We start from the raw sequence: 17,419 nt of genomic DNA, 5'->3' as shown, positions 1-17,419 counted from the left end.
CTGAAGTTGTTAATTTCTGTAGCATTTCTCAGAAGTGGAAGTGCATTATTTATGTTTGCAATAGGTTGTTGGATGTATGCCTGTGTAATGGGACGTGCACGTGTGAGGATGCGTGTGTCTGTCAAACCTATCTATTTTCTCCCTGTTCCATAAATGATATTAGTCACTTATTGCTATACCCTGAACATTGACCTCTACAAGTTGCTCCAATTGCAAATGTTGGTTTTTTTGTTTTGTTTTAGGGACCAAATGATGCACTTGGTATCAGTATAGCAGGAGGGAAGGGAAGTCCATTAGGAGATATTCCCATCTTCATTGCTATGATTCAAGCCAGTGGTGTGGCTGCACGTACCCAAAGACTCAGAGTGAGTAGAGGGGTCCTCTCAATACTTCCCATTTCATCTGCCATGTTTCCCACAGAGAAGGAGCCTCAAACATTTCTCAATATGCTATCACTTTGATAATGTCTCATAGACTATTCTGCCTCTTAAAAACAAACAAACAAACAAAACCCCAAAAAAACCCAAACAAAAAAACCCCCAAACCTGCCCTTCTCTTCCCTTTTTGATTACATTGCATCTTGGGATAATGGCAATTGTTGCCCACATGGAAAAGTGATATTAAAAGAAAGAACATAAATGTGTTTGCAGTGGTCTTTGAATGTATATGTTCATCCAGACCCAGGGAGGGCAGCAACAGGCTGTCTGGAAACCACAGGCGTTTTGGGGACTGCAGGCTGGGCATCATTTAGAGCTCAAACCAGGTAGAAACCAGATCAGAAGTTAGTTGTTCCATCTTAAGGCCCTTATAAAGAAATGCCAAAAATAAAGCACTTGTATGAGACCCACAGGATATGTGGGTTTCCAGGAGTGACCATGCTGAACATTTTCCAGTTTTGGAGAGAGTTTCAAGGAATCATTAGTATTGAAAAGAACTTACTATGCAGATACATAGGATTGCTTTGGCCCATGAGATTCATTAGTACATGCTGCTACATTCATGCCATGTCTCTAATAGAATTACACTAAGTGCCAGGGTCAAGATCATTTTTGTGTATAAGAAGAAGAAATCATCTAGATTAATTAGATTAATATCGGAAGTGCCTGCTTTCCTATACTGCATTCAGCATGTGCATACATAGTCTGTAAGAATACGAACTTGTCTGCACATATGGACACAAATGAATCCTTTCTGGATGGGAGGACAGCAGTGAAAATCTCACATTCTGCTTGCAAATGGAAATAGTAAAACACAACCCATCTTTGTTTCTCTGGTTGCATTGTTATTTTTAAAAAAATCCATATTGTACTTGCTCTGAAGAATGGTAAATGATCGCTAGCAATGCAGAATTCTCACAAAAGGGATCCTGCAAAAGAGAAGCATGACTGTGCAGTGCCAAGTTCACGAGGAATTTTAAGCATTCTTAATTTTAATTTTCCCTAATGCTAGTAATTTTCCATTACTGTTGTACTTTTAGGTTGGAGATCGGATTGTCAGTATTAATGGGCAACCTTTGGATGGGCTGTCTCATGCAGATGCGGTTAATCTACTAAAGAATGCTTATGGGAGCATTATCCTGCAGGTATGGTGATAAATTGAACATGCAGCTGCATGAGGGTAGATAAATGGCATTCAGGAAAAAAAAAACCCTAAGCATCACTGGCACAAGGCATCACAGAATTGCAGGGTGCTTGCTGATGGGAATTACACAGAATGAAAGCAAGAAATAATTTTCATTCAAAAACTCTTTATTGCCACTCATACAGGCTGTGAGCTTGATTATATAAAAGCGTAACAAAGAGAACAAAATAACTTGTTGCTACACATGATAAATCAACAAGCTTCCAAATTTTTCTTTTTTAATTTGAAGTTAACTAGGAACAAGAAATTACATATGTGTGTATGTGTGCGTGCATGTAACTAGACTGTGACCAGACTGCCCAGTGTTAATTTCCTTGTTCTTGAAAGGGGAGAAGAAAGAAACAGTAGCAGCATTTAGTAAAAATGATAGCATCATCATTAAGACAGTGCTGCCTACAATTGATTATTCTACAGGTAATGAATAATAACACTCGAGAGAGAAAACAGTGTTAGCACCGCCACGTTTATATGCTAGCTAAAAGGAAGACATGTTCTGCCACTTTGGTTCTAATTGCTGCTTGCCAGTATATTCATCTTTAGTTTATTTTTATGTTTACACAAAGAAATGGGAAAAATACTTGCCAGAGAGAATTCAAAATAGTACTCATTTGCAGAATTATTGTAACAATTGGAAAACAAGCTTAAGATGTACCACTAAAATCTACTCTCATTTTCTTTATCATCACAGCATATTGGATTGGAACACATCTTGAGAGATTTTTTTTTTAAGCTTCTTGCTTGCATAACAACACAAATGTGACTATAAAAAATGGGGGGGGAAGAAAAAAAAAAAAGGAAATTAAATTATAATAAACTTAGTTTTAGACTTGCTTATCCTTTGTTTTGTCTGTCCATGAACTGTTGACCTTGTAAGTGACGAGCCAGTTCCAGAGCAGATGGTGCATTTGTGTAGTTCCATTGAAGTCAAAGGAAATACACAGATATACACCAGCTGAGGACTTTCTGTTAAATTATAGTTATCATATTGTTACTAACATTGAGTAATTTCACTTTTCATGTCAACAGTATTCCCTGAATAGAAAATGAAAGCTTGCTGCAGAACCCAAAATTGCTAATCTTGAAAGCTGTAATACAGCGTATTCCACCTCATCATGTATTTAAAAATATTCCTGATGAAGCACGCTGTCAGTTGGTCGCTCGCATAAACAAAGAGGTTCTTCTAGAAATGTCTTTGGGTTTGTCAGTTGACGGGTTTTCTTCCGTGTTTTTGCTGTCTAGCTTAAAATGGGCTTAATACTTTTTACAGATGATACAGGTTTATTCTGATGGAATAGAATCTATTTTCCTGTATTAAAAATCTGTAATGTGAAGGTGGAATGTTATATTTTAACACCTGCAGGGAGTAGTGTCGAAGCCCTGCCGTAAGCATGGTGATAAGATTACCTTACATGCTAACCGCAGGTACTTCTCAATCACCGGATTTCTTTTTTTTATTAAAACAATCTAAATGGAATAATCCTATCACTGTGATAATCATGACTGATGTGTCATTAAGTAATTCTATTTATTATCAGGTTAGACCACTTCATGGCAAACTGCTTTGAAAGGTCAGATAATTGCGTTCAGTGGTGTGGAAAGGCTTATTATCAGTACGTCCTGGGAAGGATGGTAAAGGAGTTTGCAAATGCTGTTTGCAAATGGGAGATTAGGGTCTCAGGGGAACAATCATCCCTTTCGGCTGTTTTGATGCTTTGGTTTAATTTAATTTCTTTTCTGCAGGTGTAGTAATGAGATAAGGGGAAGCTTTTTTACAAGGTTGTTGAACTCTGATACATTCTTACTGCCAACTGAAGATTTTTGAATATAGATTTATTTTGCCCTCGTTTTATTTAACAACAAAATACGACAAATACTGGCTGGCACTCTTTCCCCTACTGCAACGAGAAGGAAAACTTAACGGTGTCTTTGCTGGCTGAGCCACGTGCAGCTATCTTGTCTGCCGGACCCCTTCATTTAGGGCATCCCAGAACCTGAGTCCTGGGATGCAAAATTTGCATGAGAACTAATCTTCCGTCCTAGAAAATGCTACCACCCTCTTGGCTCCAAGTGATTAGAAAGAGGGAAATATTGTTGTGGAAGAATTGTGAGCATTCATTTAAAACGGGGGATTTATATAATGGATTTTTTTATTTTGAAAAGGTACATTTCCCTTAAGCCATGTTCACAGCAAGGAGTGGAAAAAGTACCTGTTAACTTTGATAAAATATAAGGCCATAGATAGCTAGAGGAAATATTGAAAATGCACTTATTGGGTATTTCTCACTGTCTCTGAGCCAAACTCCTGTGCTGTACAGTAAACGTCAAGCAGAGGAGAATATCTCGTCAGAAGGAGATGGAGTTAGGGGATGACCGTGGCATGTAGTTGTTAGGAAACTGATGCCCTTTCAGCTGTGAATACTTAAAATCCAAAACACTTTGTAGTGATTTCCTCAACATTTTTCCAGAAGAAAGCAAAGAATAGAAAATTAGCATGCAATGAAAGGTTAAGAAAAAAAAAGCCAGAGTGGGCACTGACACTTTGTTTAATAAATCCCACTGGGCCTGCAAGCTACAAGCTTGTATCCTGATGAAGCTAAACCCTCATGAACAGCAAACCCCAGACTTCAGCGTGCAAGTAACTGTTTTCTCAATATGGCCGTAGTCGTATTTGTGACTAACCTGTACAACATTGATGTGGTTGCTTTAAAAAGCCTGAGCAAGTTTGCTGCCCCACAACCTGTCAAAATGTCATTAACTCTCTTAATTACTGTGTGGTGGGTAACCTCTTTCTCTGGATTATCCAGAAAGACTGTTCCCCTCTGCTCGGCATCGGAGTGACAGTCATGTAAAGGCAAGAGAAAGGTTCAGAGCAAAGTTTGCATTTAACCTCCAGAAAGGTGGCTACTATTAACTCTATTATTTGAAGTACTGAATTAGTAGGAAATTTAAGAGAGTAGGACTTGTACTTGAAGTTTGCCTGAAAAAAACCACCAGTGATTGATTTTCCTAATGTATTGGCTATTTTCTGCATAATTAGCCAAGATGTCTTTGGTATTAAGTGAACACACATAGTACTTCATTGCATCCTTCTGTTTAGGTTGTGGCTGATACCAACATCAGTGCCATTGCTACCCAGCTGGAGACCATGTCTGCAGGATGCAACCTTAACTCTTCTTCTGAGCATCCTTCTGAAGATCCTGAGTAAGTTTCTACTTAGTCTACATAACTGAGGTGGATTTCTATGCCCCATGCAAGGGAAGAGCCTAGGCTGGTGAAGGAGATCTCTCCCATTGCCTTTCTTTCTAATTTTCCATCACCTTCAAAATGGTAACTGTGATCTTCTCCAAGCTGATTATGGACTCATGTCCATCTTCACCTGGTGTCAGAAATTGCTTGAGTAAATAAGCACAAAATGTGCTTCCAAGCACTAGTTCTGGACATTTTAAAAAAACAAATTATTTCTTTTCTAATGTGTTATGCTCACATGATAGTTCTGCCTTTGTCTGGTGGCTTCCTTGCTACAGTCATAACTCCTTTGAGGCAATTTGAAATAATTTGTCATTGGCAGACTAAGGCATTAAAAAGGCATTAAAAAGCCTAGTATCAGAGAGAAATGTTTCAAAACACGTCCCAGAACTTTATCTTTTGAATCTTTTTTAGCTTTACAATTTGAAAAAGTCTGATTAAAAAATTTTCTACTTACAGCACTTCTGTATGGTGATGGAAGTTAGAGATCTAGCCCTCCCATGGCCATACGTCATTCTGCATCGTGTGCTTTTTAGGGCAGCTTATAGCATTCCAGTTATCATTTTGAAATTCATTTGATCTTCATTTTGGTTCATTAGCTTCATTATGTTCTTCGCTTTTGTTCTTTGATTCATTATATTTATTTTAAGAAGCTGAGATGCAAGTTGCTGCCCTACCTCAGGGGGTTTTTAGTATAAAAGTTAAGCTATTTATGCTGCATTCTCTAGTCTTACAATGTGAGATACTGGTTTTATTGCTGCTCTCAAAGGAGAATTGCTTCACAAAAGAATTTGTATTCTCTTTTCATATCAAAATAATAAGGAAATTTGAATGTGAAAATATGAAGCAGAATTAGGTAGGTGTATGCATTCGTTCTGTCCTACAGAAATGGCTAGATATTAGTCACCATAGGCTACACCTTTATATGGGTGGAAGATGCCAAACAGCTTTTGTCCACAATAATTTTTTTCTAAATATGTAGAAATGACTTTTTCAGCTTTGAGATGGATATATACATATGGGTGGTCTAAATTCCACCAAAAATCTTCCTTTGCTCAGCGCAGAGAGTAAAAGCCCCTGAAGAGCAGTTCAGGGTCTAAGCAATGCACTGAGTGAGGGGAGTCAGGGCTCTCGGGAGTCAGCCTCTGGGGTTACGAGGCATGGGGATGGAGGTCAGATATAGGTGGTTAGAAAACAGCCCAAAGAGCCTGCAGTAGAGCTGAGACTATAAACACAAGCGTTCCTGGCTGCAGCCTGTCTATTAGACTCGTTCCTCTGAAGCCATAAAGTAAAATTATGCTGTAAGGAAATTGTTGCAGTTGCCACTTACGCAGACTAAAGACAACAGCTTGGCCGGTAAGAAAGCAAACTCTCCTTTACAAACATGCGGCGACTGCAGATGGGGGGAGTCTCACTTCTGCATCAGAGATAAGTGCTCTTGTTGAGCTCTTACTGAAAATAAGTATTTTCAAAGTGAGGAGCTGAAGTACACTGAGCAGCGTTCTGAACTCCGGGCTGCGCAGGAGTGTATTTCAGCGCAAGGACAAGAGTCGTGGTTTGTGACTGTATGAAAAACTTCTTCATAGGTAAATATCTCTGTAAGTGTTCCTTCTGCATAAAGTCCCCAGAGACAGACATTGCTATTCTAAGTGATATTTATTGTGTTTTCAGAGCACCTCAGCCTAAGATTATTACTTTGGAGAAAGGCTCTGATGGACTGGGATTTAGTATTGTAGGGGGGTATGGAAGTCCCCATGGAGACCTGCCCATTTATGTCAAGACTATATTTGCCAAGGTATCTTTTTTTTGTTTTGTTTTCTCCCTTTTTCTGTATTATCATTAAAAATAAACCTAAGATTTGGCTTGGATAATATATAATGTAGTAGAAAGCAAAGTGTACTGTCTAAGTATGTTGATGTGAGTAAGTGGACCCAGAACTCACAGCCAGCTTCTCAGTTTATATTTCACATTACTGATGGCAGAAACAAGATACTTTATCTCAGCAAAATTGCTCTGTGTACTTGGGAAACTTGGTTTTATACATTAAAATATTTATAAGGCAGTTTTGCATCTGTAAATCTCAAAGTGCCTTCCAAGAGGTATGGAGGCATCACTTTTCCCACTGTACAGGAGAGGAGACAGTTGCAGAGGTGCTGTATCTTTGTGGCTGAGCTTCAGCTGCAAAACCAGCAATAAGCTCCTGTGCTCAGAGAGTCACCTCAATGAGAAAAAACACCGAAAGACGAAAACGCCATACCTTGTGGCTTGACAATAAGTTGGCTTACACATCGGTCCTGGCTTTAGTTATTCTCCCTTGCTTCCAGCTTCTCTCTCATGCCTCTCCGTGAGTACTCCACTCCCATGTGCTGGAACTGCTCACGGTGTGGCTGTCTCAGCCCATCTCCGACCCCAACCCTGAGTGTCAGGGGAGGACTCGGGGGTCCCAGCCACGTACAGCAGTGGCTCTGGCCACTGAGGCTGAGGAAGAAACATAGTACAGCACAGCCTCGAGGCAGACAGCCCCAGAATGGCCACTGGTGCAGAGGGAGAAGTGCCCCTTTTCCCACCCATTCGCTTGCTGGCAATGCACTCAGCATGGGCCAGCAAGATACATCAGGCATGGCCACGTCAAGGGAGTTCTGGAAATGGGGGGGAAAGAAAAACAGTGGGAATTAGGAATACTTTACATAAAGTAACCTTGAAGTCAGTCACACACAGTTTTTTGTCCTGTGCCTACTTGCTGTCACTCGTGTCGGCACTTCTGGCAGGGTAGATGACATAATTAAGAAAACTTCATCTGAAGGTGGAGTAGAAGTTGTGTCCCCTCCTCTTCTGTGATTCTGGGGCTCAAACCACAAATATCTGGTCTTTTTACAATTTTCAATTATTAACCTGGGAAGATATTGTGTCTCTAAACTGATGCTTAGATTTACAAGTTTCTAGATGTAAGCACAGCTGAGAAACCCTAAATCGAAGCTAGAATACACTGCAGCCACTGATGGGGCCGTGGAGGAGAAACGGACACCATGAGCTGACCTCTGGGCAGGGCAGGGCTCAGGATTTAGATAAAAGAGCTGCATTGAGGCCTCTGGAGGAGAACAGCTGTTTCTATAAAGCTCTGTGGGAGCTTCTCAGGACCTTCAATGGAGCCCAGCTCCATCCAGGGCTTGGGGCAGTGCCCAGGCTGTTCTGTTGCATGAGCTCTGTGTCCCTCTCCCTCCCCACATTTTAACCCGTTTCTCAGCACTGGGTGCAGAGTACATTCAAATGCTGCTTTAACAAACCTCTCCATAATCATAAAAGCCAGAACTAGTCTTTACACTGCAGTTTTTTCAGGGATGAGCCAATTCTCTTCTTCCCAGGGGTGTATCGCCTGCCCGTGCTGCCCCAGACCTTACAGGCTTGGGTAAGCGGGGTGGGCGATGGGCAATGGTTGAAGCACTCAGGGAGACTTCAGCACTGTCATTTCCTATGTTCCCCACCCAGTTACGGTGGGATTTCCAGTGCTGCATCCCTCCTCATTTCATCCATCAGCATTATGAGAGGCGGGAGGGCTCCGTGCTACCAGCCGCTAACGACTCGCTTTGCCGTTTGCAGGGAGCAGCTGCGGACGATGGCAGACTGAAGCGTGGCGATCAGATTTTAGCAGTTAATGGGGAAGCTTTGGAAGGTGTTACTCATGAGCAAGCTGTAGCTATTCTGAAGCGCCAGAAAGGAACTGTAACATTAACGGTGTTATCATGAATGTCATTGCGCTTACAGAGATAAATACAATTATTTTAGAACATCAGTAGAGCTGTAATAATACTGTTCATCCCTGAGCAGGATGTAAAGCAAACCCTGGCAAAAATGAATCAGTATTCACCCCATTGCCAGAAAGGGTAGTGTGCATCTCGAGCTCCATTTAGCCTTCCACATTTATCAGCCTTTCTCCCCGCCCTCCCCTACTTCTGGTGGCTTTTGAGGTTTCTCTGGACAAGTTTAATTAAGAAACTTCAAAGAACAATATCCATTTTACTTTATTTATACATCGGTTTATCCCCACTACTCTGATCCCCAGTTACAACTGCTGAACCTGGAATCAGTTCACGCACAAAAGAGAATTTAGATCATCAACTGATCTCATCTGATGAGCAGAAATAAATGCCGAGTGACTTGTCATCTCACTCATGATTTACTTATGCTAATTGTCCTTTCAAGTATGCCAGAAAACATTAGCAATGTAATTAAATTACCACTGTTCCAAATGATGAAATATCAAATTCTCCTCTGGGAAATTATTTGTGCTCGGCACAGTAAGTCTGATAGTCAAATGTGAACTTCTCATGTTTATCTCTTTGGGTAGGTCTATGGAAGTTAGTCAGAGGTAATTACTGTGATGTGTCAATTTGCAGCCTTTAGCATGAAAAATAAACTAGGGGAGAGGGAAATTTATTTTTTTAGGCTTTTAAAATGTTTGAGCCTTTTCAGATATTTAGGCAGCATGAACAACAACAACCTATCTCATTCTACTCTAATTATATTTTTAAAGAAGAAGAAATGTGCTGATATATGCCAGGCGTGTTGCATACAAAGGCAGTTGTTGTTGTGCCAAGTTGCAGCATAATTGTTCATCCTGAAACTTTAATGAAGACAAAAGTTTGCTTCAGCGATGTGATCCTGTAATTCTGGTAATGATGGTGAGCAGTCCCTCTGCACGTTGTCTTTAAGGCTAGATGAAGTTAATCCAAACCAGCAAACTGTTTTACATTTCCAAGAGTCTCCCCAGGATCAGACAGTGCAGGAAGAGGTTTTCACTGATCGCAGAGGATGCTTCTCTCTCGGGGCTCCTGGAGGTCAGTTTTGGGTAAGACCAGATGATACCAGGCAGTGGGGAGATGATCGCCACAGAAGACTGCTGCGGCGGTTTAAGATGATGTCCTCCCGGGCTGGCTGCCCTGCCCACCCTCCCCACACAGAGCACGCAGAAGGGGGTTCCTCAGCCCCCTCCGGTGAGTCGGACAGCTCAGTCAAAGCCACCGACTATTTTTTTGATCTAAGCTAAACCAGACGAGAGCGTGCTGAAGCCCACGAGGAGCCTTCCCAAGGCCTGTCCCGCTCTGTGTGGTGGAGGTTGGATGTAGGAACGTTCGGCTAAAAGTTAGCAACTTCGTTACGTGTCGTAGCCATTCCTGCAGTGATTATATGACCGTGGCCTTAGTGATTTAGCAAATGAATTTGGCAGGCAGATTAATGGCAATGCAAGTCATTGTGGTTTAATCTTCCTATCCAGAGGAACAGTAGGGTCTTAGAGGAAGCAGCCCAGTCTGATTTGGACCATTTGGTATAATTTATAATGATGATGTAGCTGGGAGAAATGAAAGGGGGTGGGGGTCAAAATTGGCTGCTCATTTTATGTGAAAAATCCCTGGAATTAAATGGAAAGAGGATTCAAAATCTGTAATATAATAACTGGGTTTGTGTTAAAAGTACTGCAGTCAGTATGTTTTAGCTCGAGTGGGTATTCCCCCGTTTTACCTAAAAGAACAGGTACTGAAGCGAGATGAACTACACTGAAACAAGCAAGCTGTGCCTAGCTCCCATTGAAACGCTTTTCCTCGTTCCACTGAAAAGCTTTCTTTAACTTTAGGTAATCACAAAGTGCATTTAGCCTGCTGGAAGAAGTAGTGGGTATTCCGTTCATAGTGCCTGGAAGAAACTTCACGTTTTCAGTGGATTCCCACTGTAATTTGCCAAGTGAAGTGTTAGCGGACCCTTGATTGTAGACGCACAGAAATATGGCCAGATGTAGCAAACTGGGGAATTTTTAACAAACTGCCTTTGGTTGCAAAAGTATCCAAGGTATGCAGAAGTTAAAGGCAGGTGGGTGAAATGTGAAGAGGTACCCTCAGAAATATTGTATGGAATTTATGAACAAAATGTAATGATTCCTCTGTCTGATTATGTTTTTATAACCGTTGCATTCCTACTTTAAGATGTTGCCACATTTAATCTATGAAGTTTTACACGGCTATTTATTAGCCTATTATGCACATACTGTTCATATACATAAAGAATAGAATTTATGGGCTGAGATATTTTGCACTTCTCACTGCTCAGAATGAGAGAACATTTTCTGCTTCTTGTAATTTGCACTTTGTGTGTTGAATATATTACTGCCAAAAATTATATTGCAACTAATTGATAAACCAGTGACCATGCGGAGAAGCGTGTGCTGTATGTACAGGACCAAGTTAGATAATTAAATTTGCATTACGCTTGTCTGGGTTGAGGTGTTCTGGTTTGTTTAAAACTTTATTTCTGTGCAAGGGAAAACGCAATTAAACCTCCTGATTGTATGTTTACGTATATCAGTAAAATGAGACATTTTATGACTTCAAAGATTCTAAATAAAGCTCGGTTACATAAGTAGTTGTGAATGCCTTTTTTTTTTTTTTTTTTAAGTCACTGTTAAAATCTATTGCATGAGATGTCTGTTTGCTATTCCAAGTAGGGCTCACGATTGCCCTTCTCGGGGAGCAGGAGCGGCGGTGGCTGTAGGAGTGATGGAAGGCTGCGGTGGCAGCCGGCTGCGGTGGCAGCCGGCTGAGGCTCTGCGCCCAGGTAGCGGGATTGCTCCCGGGTGCGACGGTCACGGGGAGCCATCCCGTGCACATCTGCCATCCTAGCCCATCTAGGTGGCTGTAGCCTGCTAAGTAGGTTTCAATCGGGGGAACGCCAACAAAAACGGCTCGGTTGAGAAACCAAGGAGCTGCAGGCAGCAAAACTGGGGGAGAGAAAAAAGGGGATGAAGACGAAGGCGCCGAGTGACCGGTATTGGACCAGGAGTAATCAAAGTCAAGACGAAGCGTGCTTGCAGGAGGAGCATCTATGCTGTAGGCATCTCGCAACCCTTCAGAGGTGCCACTCGCCACCGTTTCAACTCGTATGTACTGGTGGGAAGGGTTCTCCTGCCTTGGTTTGAGGACTCGGCTGTCAGAGCCTTTTCTTTTTGAAGGGGCATGCGCTGTTCACAGTCCCTCCATCAGCTTCCTCACCTGGAGAGACCTGGAATAACCCGCAGTTTGCAGTGACACCGTCAAGGACTTCCTTGACATCACCATCTTAGGAGCTGTTTGCATTTCTTGGCTAACTCTGCGCAGAAAAGGTCCCTGTTACGCCAATGTTCACACTTCTTCCGAAGGCTGGGATTGCGGTGCTGTGAGTTGTGTCATCCCTGCCATGTGAGCGTGCCAGGGAACAAAGTCCGTCCGGCATGGTCCCCGCTGCCAAGCCCTGAGGCGGCGCTGGGGCCGTGCCGCGAGCCGTGGCGGCGGAGGGTGGGCCGGTGTGGACACCAGGTCGGCCTGCAGGGATGGGAGACTCTGTCGCATCGCACCGCTGCATCAGGAATCGCTGTAATGCCTCTACATTCCCTGTAATTAATCAAATGGCGATTACCACCCTGGAAGTGTGACATATAGAGAGCCTGTTGAGGTAATATGATTATGCCGAGAGGGAGCAGTTAACGTACCTTCACCTGAAAGAACTGGGATGAATTAATTTAACGTTACACATGTATAAAACGTTAGTTTTTACAGTTGTGCTGAGCATTGATATATAATTCCATTATCATCTTTCTCCACGGTTTCACACTTCTACGTCCATAATTTAGCCGTATTTACATTCTGGTTAAACACTGTCACGGTCATTGTTTTTCCTCTTAGCAGCGATGGACATTTTGTTCTCTAACACGCGCAGTCCTGCGATAGCTGGACCTTCCAGGATGGCAACAGATTGCAGATCCACGTTCTGCAGCCTCCCCAGCAGAAGAGGAACAAGGATCGCCTTGACTTTGCCTCCGGCCTTGTCCAGGAAGGCTCCGAGGTCTCTGCTGCTTTCGCAGGTCTGGTGGGGTTGAAGCAGAGTTTATTCCCAATTCCTGCACAAAAAGGAAAATACGCACTGGCAGCGTAAAGACTCTTCCTTCCTGACAGCGCAGCCCCTGCTGTAGGTGCTGTGCCTCTGTAACTGCTCAGTTAAAATTTAAAATCACATCCTAACCAAAGTACCGATTAGAACCGCATTGACACGGGGTTGTTCTGCTGGGCTTCTCGTCGGGGGTGCCCGGGGCAGGGTGCAGACCTGCTGAGCTCAGCTTTTCCCTTCCTTTTCCCTTTCGGAAGGGAAACCTGTTCCCTGTCCTAGCACGCGGGTTTTCTCTCCAGAAACGACACGACGCTGCGGTCGCTTTTACGAACTCACCAGCGAGCTGCCACAAGGAGGAGGCAAACCAAAAAAGAAGAGATCCTCGAAGGTCTCGTTTTTCCTGAAGAAAATGTACTTTTGGGGAGGGTTACTTGTTTGCATTTTGAATGGGAACTGTCTCTTCTGTCTCACAAAGCCCTTTCTTGGCTTTTTTTTTTCTTTTTTAACACTTTGATCTGCAGGTCTGACGGGACATCTGTTGAAAATAAACCTAAGTGTAGAAGATGGGTTTCTCCTGGCACTCTGGGAGCTCGTTTGCTGCAGGTTCTGGTTTACTGGTGTGCAGCAGAAAAGGAGCTGCAAAAAAATTCTCCTGAAAAGCAAGACACTACCCTTCCCTCCTTTCCCCTCTCTGCCAGGTAGGCTTTTTTTACAGACTTGTTTCCATTCAGGGAAAAAGACGACTCCGGACGCTTGTCTGCAACAGTGCTCCTGAAACGCAAACTCAGCACAAATCTCCCTGCGGCGGGGAGGCAGCGGGAGCGTAACGCCACACCGGGGAACTCCCGCAAGACAACTGCGAGGACCGACAGCCAAAGCGCTGCTGAATCTGTGTGCAGACCCCCCAGGGCCAAGCGGGGCCCCAGCGCTACCCCCGTGCCCCCCTTCCTCCCCGCGCAGCTCACGGGGCTGAACCCTGCGCCAGAGCCCGGTGCCTCCTCGCAGGGCCTGTCTCGGGGCTGGGGGCTCGCGCGTCCCCCAGCAGCGATGCCGCGCAGCAAAGGCCTTTGTTAGCGCTCGCCTGACGAGGCGGGAGGATTTGTGCGCTGGAGATGGCGTTTCGCAGCACGGTCACGCCAAAATCACTCCTCAACAGGGACGTTGTTTGCTCCAAGCTGCATTTGGGCTTGAAGAAGCCCCCCTTACAGGTGAGCCCCTTGCTGGCGTTGCCAGCCGTCCCTGCCCCGCTTTCTCTGCAGGCTTTCTGCTCGAGGATAATACTGGCGTGGTGTCTGCAGCTGCTGGCTGGAAAGCGGCTTGAGCCAGTGAAAAGTGCATGTGGGATCGTGCCCGTCAGACAGGTTTATTTCTTAGTTGGGTGTTTTACTGCTCCTGCCAGAGAAGCACGAAGCAGTGTGCGCTCCTGATGCTCACAAAAACCTGTTAACTTGCTGCATTGGGGGGGAGCAGATAAAACGGGACAAATTATTATTACACGGGCAAACATTTTAAAACATTATCATCTTTTAAATCGGGGAGTGGGGCAGCAAACGGGGACGGTTGCTGTCTACGTTGGTGTTACCCTGTGCGGGGTAAAGCCTGAGCTGGTGCTGGCCGCGTGGTGTTTAATCCCCTCCACGCCAGGTTTTCCCCTCGCAGATCGCACGTGCTGGGGGTACGTGGTCCCTGGTCTTTGGGTGATGCCTGGGTTTCGGTGGCGTGTCGGCAGCTGGTCCTCATCTACTCGATGGCGTGAGCCCAGCCTGCCAGAGTTTTGAAATTGGCTCTTACGTTGCAGACCCAGGGCCGAGAGCCTTTGCTTCATTTATTGTATTTCTCTCATCTTGCTCAAAATGGGACTATAAACTCTTACAGGGAAACATCTACCCTTGAAAACGTAGTATTCCCTATGAGCAATTTCAGGTATTAAGAAAACACTTAGTACTTTTGTTACCCTTCTTTTCATCCCACCTAGCAGCGTACGCGGGAGGCCGCATGTTCCTGAGCCCCTTGCGCACGGCTGCCATCGGCTGATGGATGTCACCGGCGCTGGACCAGGGGATGTCACCGGCGCTGGACCAGGGCAGGGACCTGGCTCATCCTCACCAAACGGCTACAGCCACCAGCCGGGGAAAGCTGCGCAGGCCCCAGCCGCCATGGCTGCGCCGGCTCCGGCGGTTGCACTCGGGTGGCTTTTTCTGCTGAAATGGCACTAGATGGAGCAATTGACAAAATACTGTATTTCTGCTGCCTTCAGCCCGGGCCTGGTGGCCCTGCCGGAGGGGCTGCCCCGAGGGATGCGCCGAAGATGCTCCGTCCTCTCAGTCCAGAACAGGAAAAACAGACTCCCGAACTTCTGAGCTGGCTTTTTCCCCTGCGAATAGGTACGTGCTGCAAAAAGGAGGGGAGAGCTGGCTACCACAATGAGAGATTCCTAGGAAATGAAATCACGGCCCACCTCACCCCCGCTGCGAACTGCCCTCCCTGGCAAAAGCAGCCGAGCGGCCGCCACGCCAAGCCGTGGGGATGGGACGGGGTGCCGGGGGCAGCTTGGCCCCGCAGACCCCAAAGCGGAGGTGCTGTCGATGTGCCCGGCACGCTGCCCCTGGGGCAGCTCATTCCCCTGCGGCAAATAAATCGGCCTTTGCCGCCGAGACGTTCGTCTCTTCTTAAGAATATTAAATTCTGCTGATAGTCACTGAGCTGACGCCATCCGAGACGCTGATGGGGCAGTTTCTGGGTGACAAACTGAGAAGTGCTGATTTTCTCTGCCACCCGCATGGGCAAGACTGGTGGAGGAAAGAGAAAGCAGAATTTATTGTTTCGTACCCTGTGCTTCGAATCAGACCCAGGAAAGCTGCCGGTCATCGGTTTTGCCTCTCCCCCAGCGTTAAGCCTCAGGAGGCTCGTCCCAGCACCCAGCGTCACCCCACGTGGGGAGGCAGCGGGCAGGAGCTGCCCGCAGATGTCCAAGGAGCTGAGCCAAGGCACGTCCCCACTGCCTGGGAACGGCCCGCTAATTTAATTAACCGTAGAGGTTGTGTTCACCAGTTGCATGGGGCTCTGTGTGCACGTCAGGCTTGAGATGGTCTGCTCTCTCCTCGTGCTTTGAATGTGGCCATGGTTTCGGAGGCATTTCTTGCCCTGCTCTCCCCGTGCCCCCGCTCCCACCCTGCTGGAGGTGGCAGGGTCCTTCCCTGCACCGCAGGCTGAGATACCTGATATTTACAGCACAAGAAATGAGTTAACCTTTAACAAAAGCTAGCTGCGACATTTAAAGCAGCCTGGACAACGTTAGCAAATTACTGCAGTTATTTCATACTCTTTTCTGCACTATATGGTCTCAAGCCGATGCCGAGGAACCATCTCCATCCTTGCAGCAGGAACAGGGCCCACTTTGCCATTTCTTTTCCCAGCTGGAGGCTTGCTGCCCCTCACACGAGACCCGTGATGTTTTTACCACCCCACGGACGCAGGCGCTGAGCACAAGGCAGCCTTTTGTCCAGGCCAGCCGGATCACAGGGACCGCACATTTCGCCACGGACCCGGCGTTTTCATTCCTCGCATATCTTGCAGCTGATGTCAGGATGGCGTGGGGGCGGCTGCAGGGGCCCTCCTGCTCCGGGGGGGCACAGCGTGGCCGCGTCTGCATCTGTGTCGTCTGTTCCCCCCCCCCCAAATTTCTGGATTTTGCCTTCCAACCCTGGTGCCCCCAGGGAGGCATCGCTCCTGCGCCTTGGCAGCTCGCAAGCGGTGGGAGGAACAATTTGGGATCATCTGGTTTTCGGCGAGGAGGGGGGAGGCCGCCGGCTGTTTCTTTTGTGTGTTGTATCTGGTGTGGGTATCAACACCAAACCACGCGCAGAAGGTGGCTGGCTGGGGCGAGAGGCTCTCGTGTGGCTCTGGCAGGGTCCAACTGGACCAGGTCTCTCAGAGCCCCGTCCAGCCTGACCTTGAACCTTTCCAGGCATCCAGGGTCCCCTGCTCCCCAGGATGGACCTTGGGTGGAGCTGGCTGTTGTTTCTCCAGCATCTCCCCTTTGTGCTGCCATCTCCCGTCCCCGTTCCACCACCAAAGCACTCGGTCCCCAGCATCGCGCTCAGGCAATCCCGGCATCCCTGGGGACACCCGATGGGCTCCCGTGCATGTGGGTCGGGGGACGACGTCTGGGTGGCAGAGAGCTTTCTCTAAAGGTTATCAGTAAACTAGAGGGAAAAACAGAAGGGAAGTCATCCCATTTTCAGTCCCAGTATGGATGCGAAGGGCTACGCAGAGTGACGTGGTTCTCCATGACCATGGAGGTGCTTCGGATGAGACTGTCGAGTTCCTGCTCCCCTCCTTGCAGCAAAAGAAAGGGACACACTAGAAATGGCCATAAGGAGAGTGGAAAAATCCTGTTCAGCTGAGTTTCTCGTCATTCTTTCCCTTCATAGCTAATCAGCTCCTAGATGGTGAGCCTGTAATGATCATTAGATTAATTCCTTTCCTTGCTGTGACTTAATTGTCTCCATTTGTATTGTACGGCGCTCACACTGGGGATGTATTTTTGCTTGCCTATATTTAGTTTGATCTCTACCATGATATCGAAATATATAAATTAAGGCTGGCTGTTGGGCGCTTCGTG

General features: G+C 45.8%; 1 protein-coding gene across 8 annotated transcripts in view; it reads left to right on the top strand.

Moving 5' to 3' along the window:
- The window catches only part of PATJ (PATJ crumbs cell polarity complex component), a 165,211-nt gene extending 153,922 nt beyond the window's left edge, over positions 1-11,289 (top strand). For 7 of the 8 annotated variants that reach the window (XM_072868998.1, XM_072868999.1, XM_072869001.1 and 4 more), the window contains 5 exons: positions 243-365; positions 1,478-1,582; positions 4,739-4,842; positions 6,559-6,682; positions 8,485-11,289. In XM_072868998.1, the coding sequence (XP_072725099.1) occupies positions 243-365; positions 1,478-1,582; positions 4,739-4,842; positions 6,559-6,682; positions 8,485-8,631 (603 nt within the window). In that variant the 3' untranslated portion in view covers positions 8,632-11,289. Of the gene's footprint in view, positions 1-242; positions 366-1,477; positions 1,583-4,738; positions 4,843-6,361; positions 6,515-6,558; positions 6,683-8,484 lie in introns of those variants that run through there. The other variant, XM_072869004.1, reaches the window with a different exon arrangement.
- Positions 11,290-17,419: the final 6,130 nt, after the last annotated feature.

The sequence above is a fragment of the Ciconia boyciana genome, chromosome 7, assembly GCF_034638445.1.
Source record: "Ciconia boyciana chromosome 7, ASM3463844v1, whole genome shotgun sequence".
NCBI classification, from domain to species: domain Eukaryota; kingdom Metazoa; phylum Chordata; class Aves; order Ciconiiformes; family Ciconiidae; genus Ciconia; species Ciconia boyciana.
This window is presented reverse-complemented; position numbering and strand designations above follow the sequence as displayed.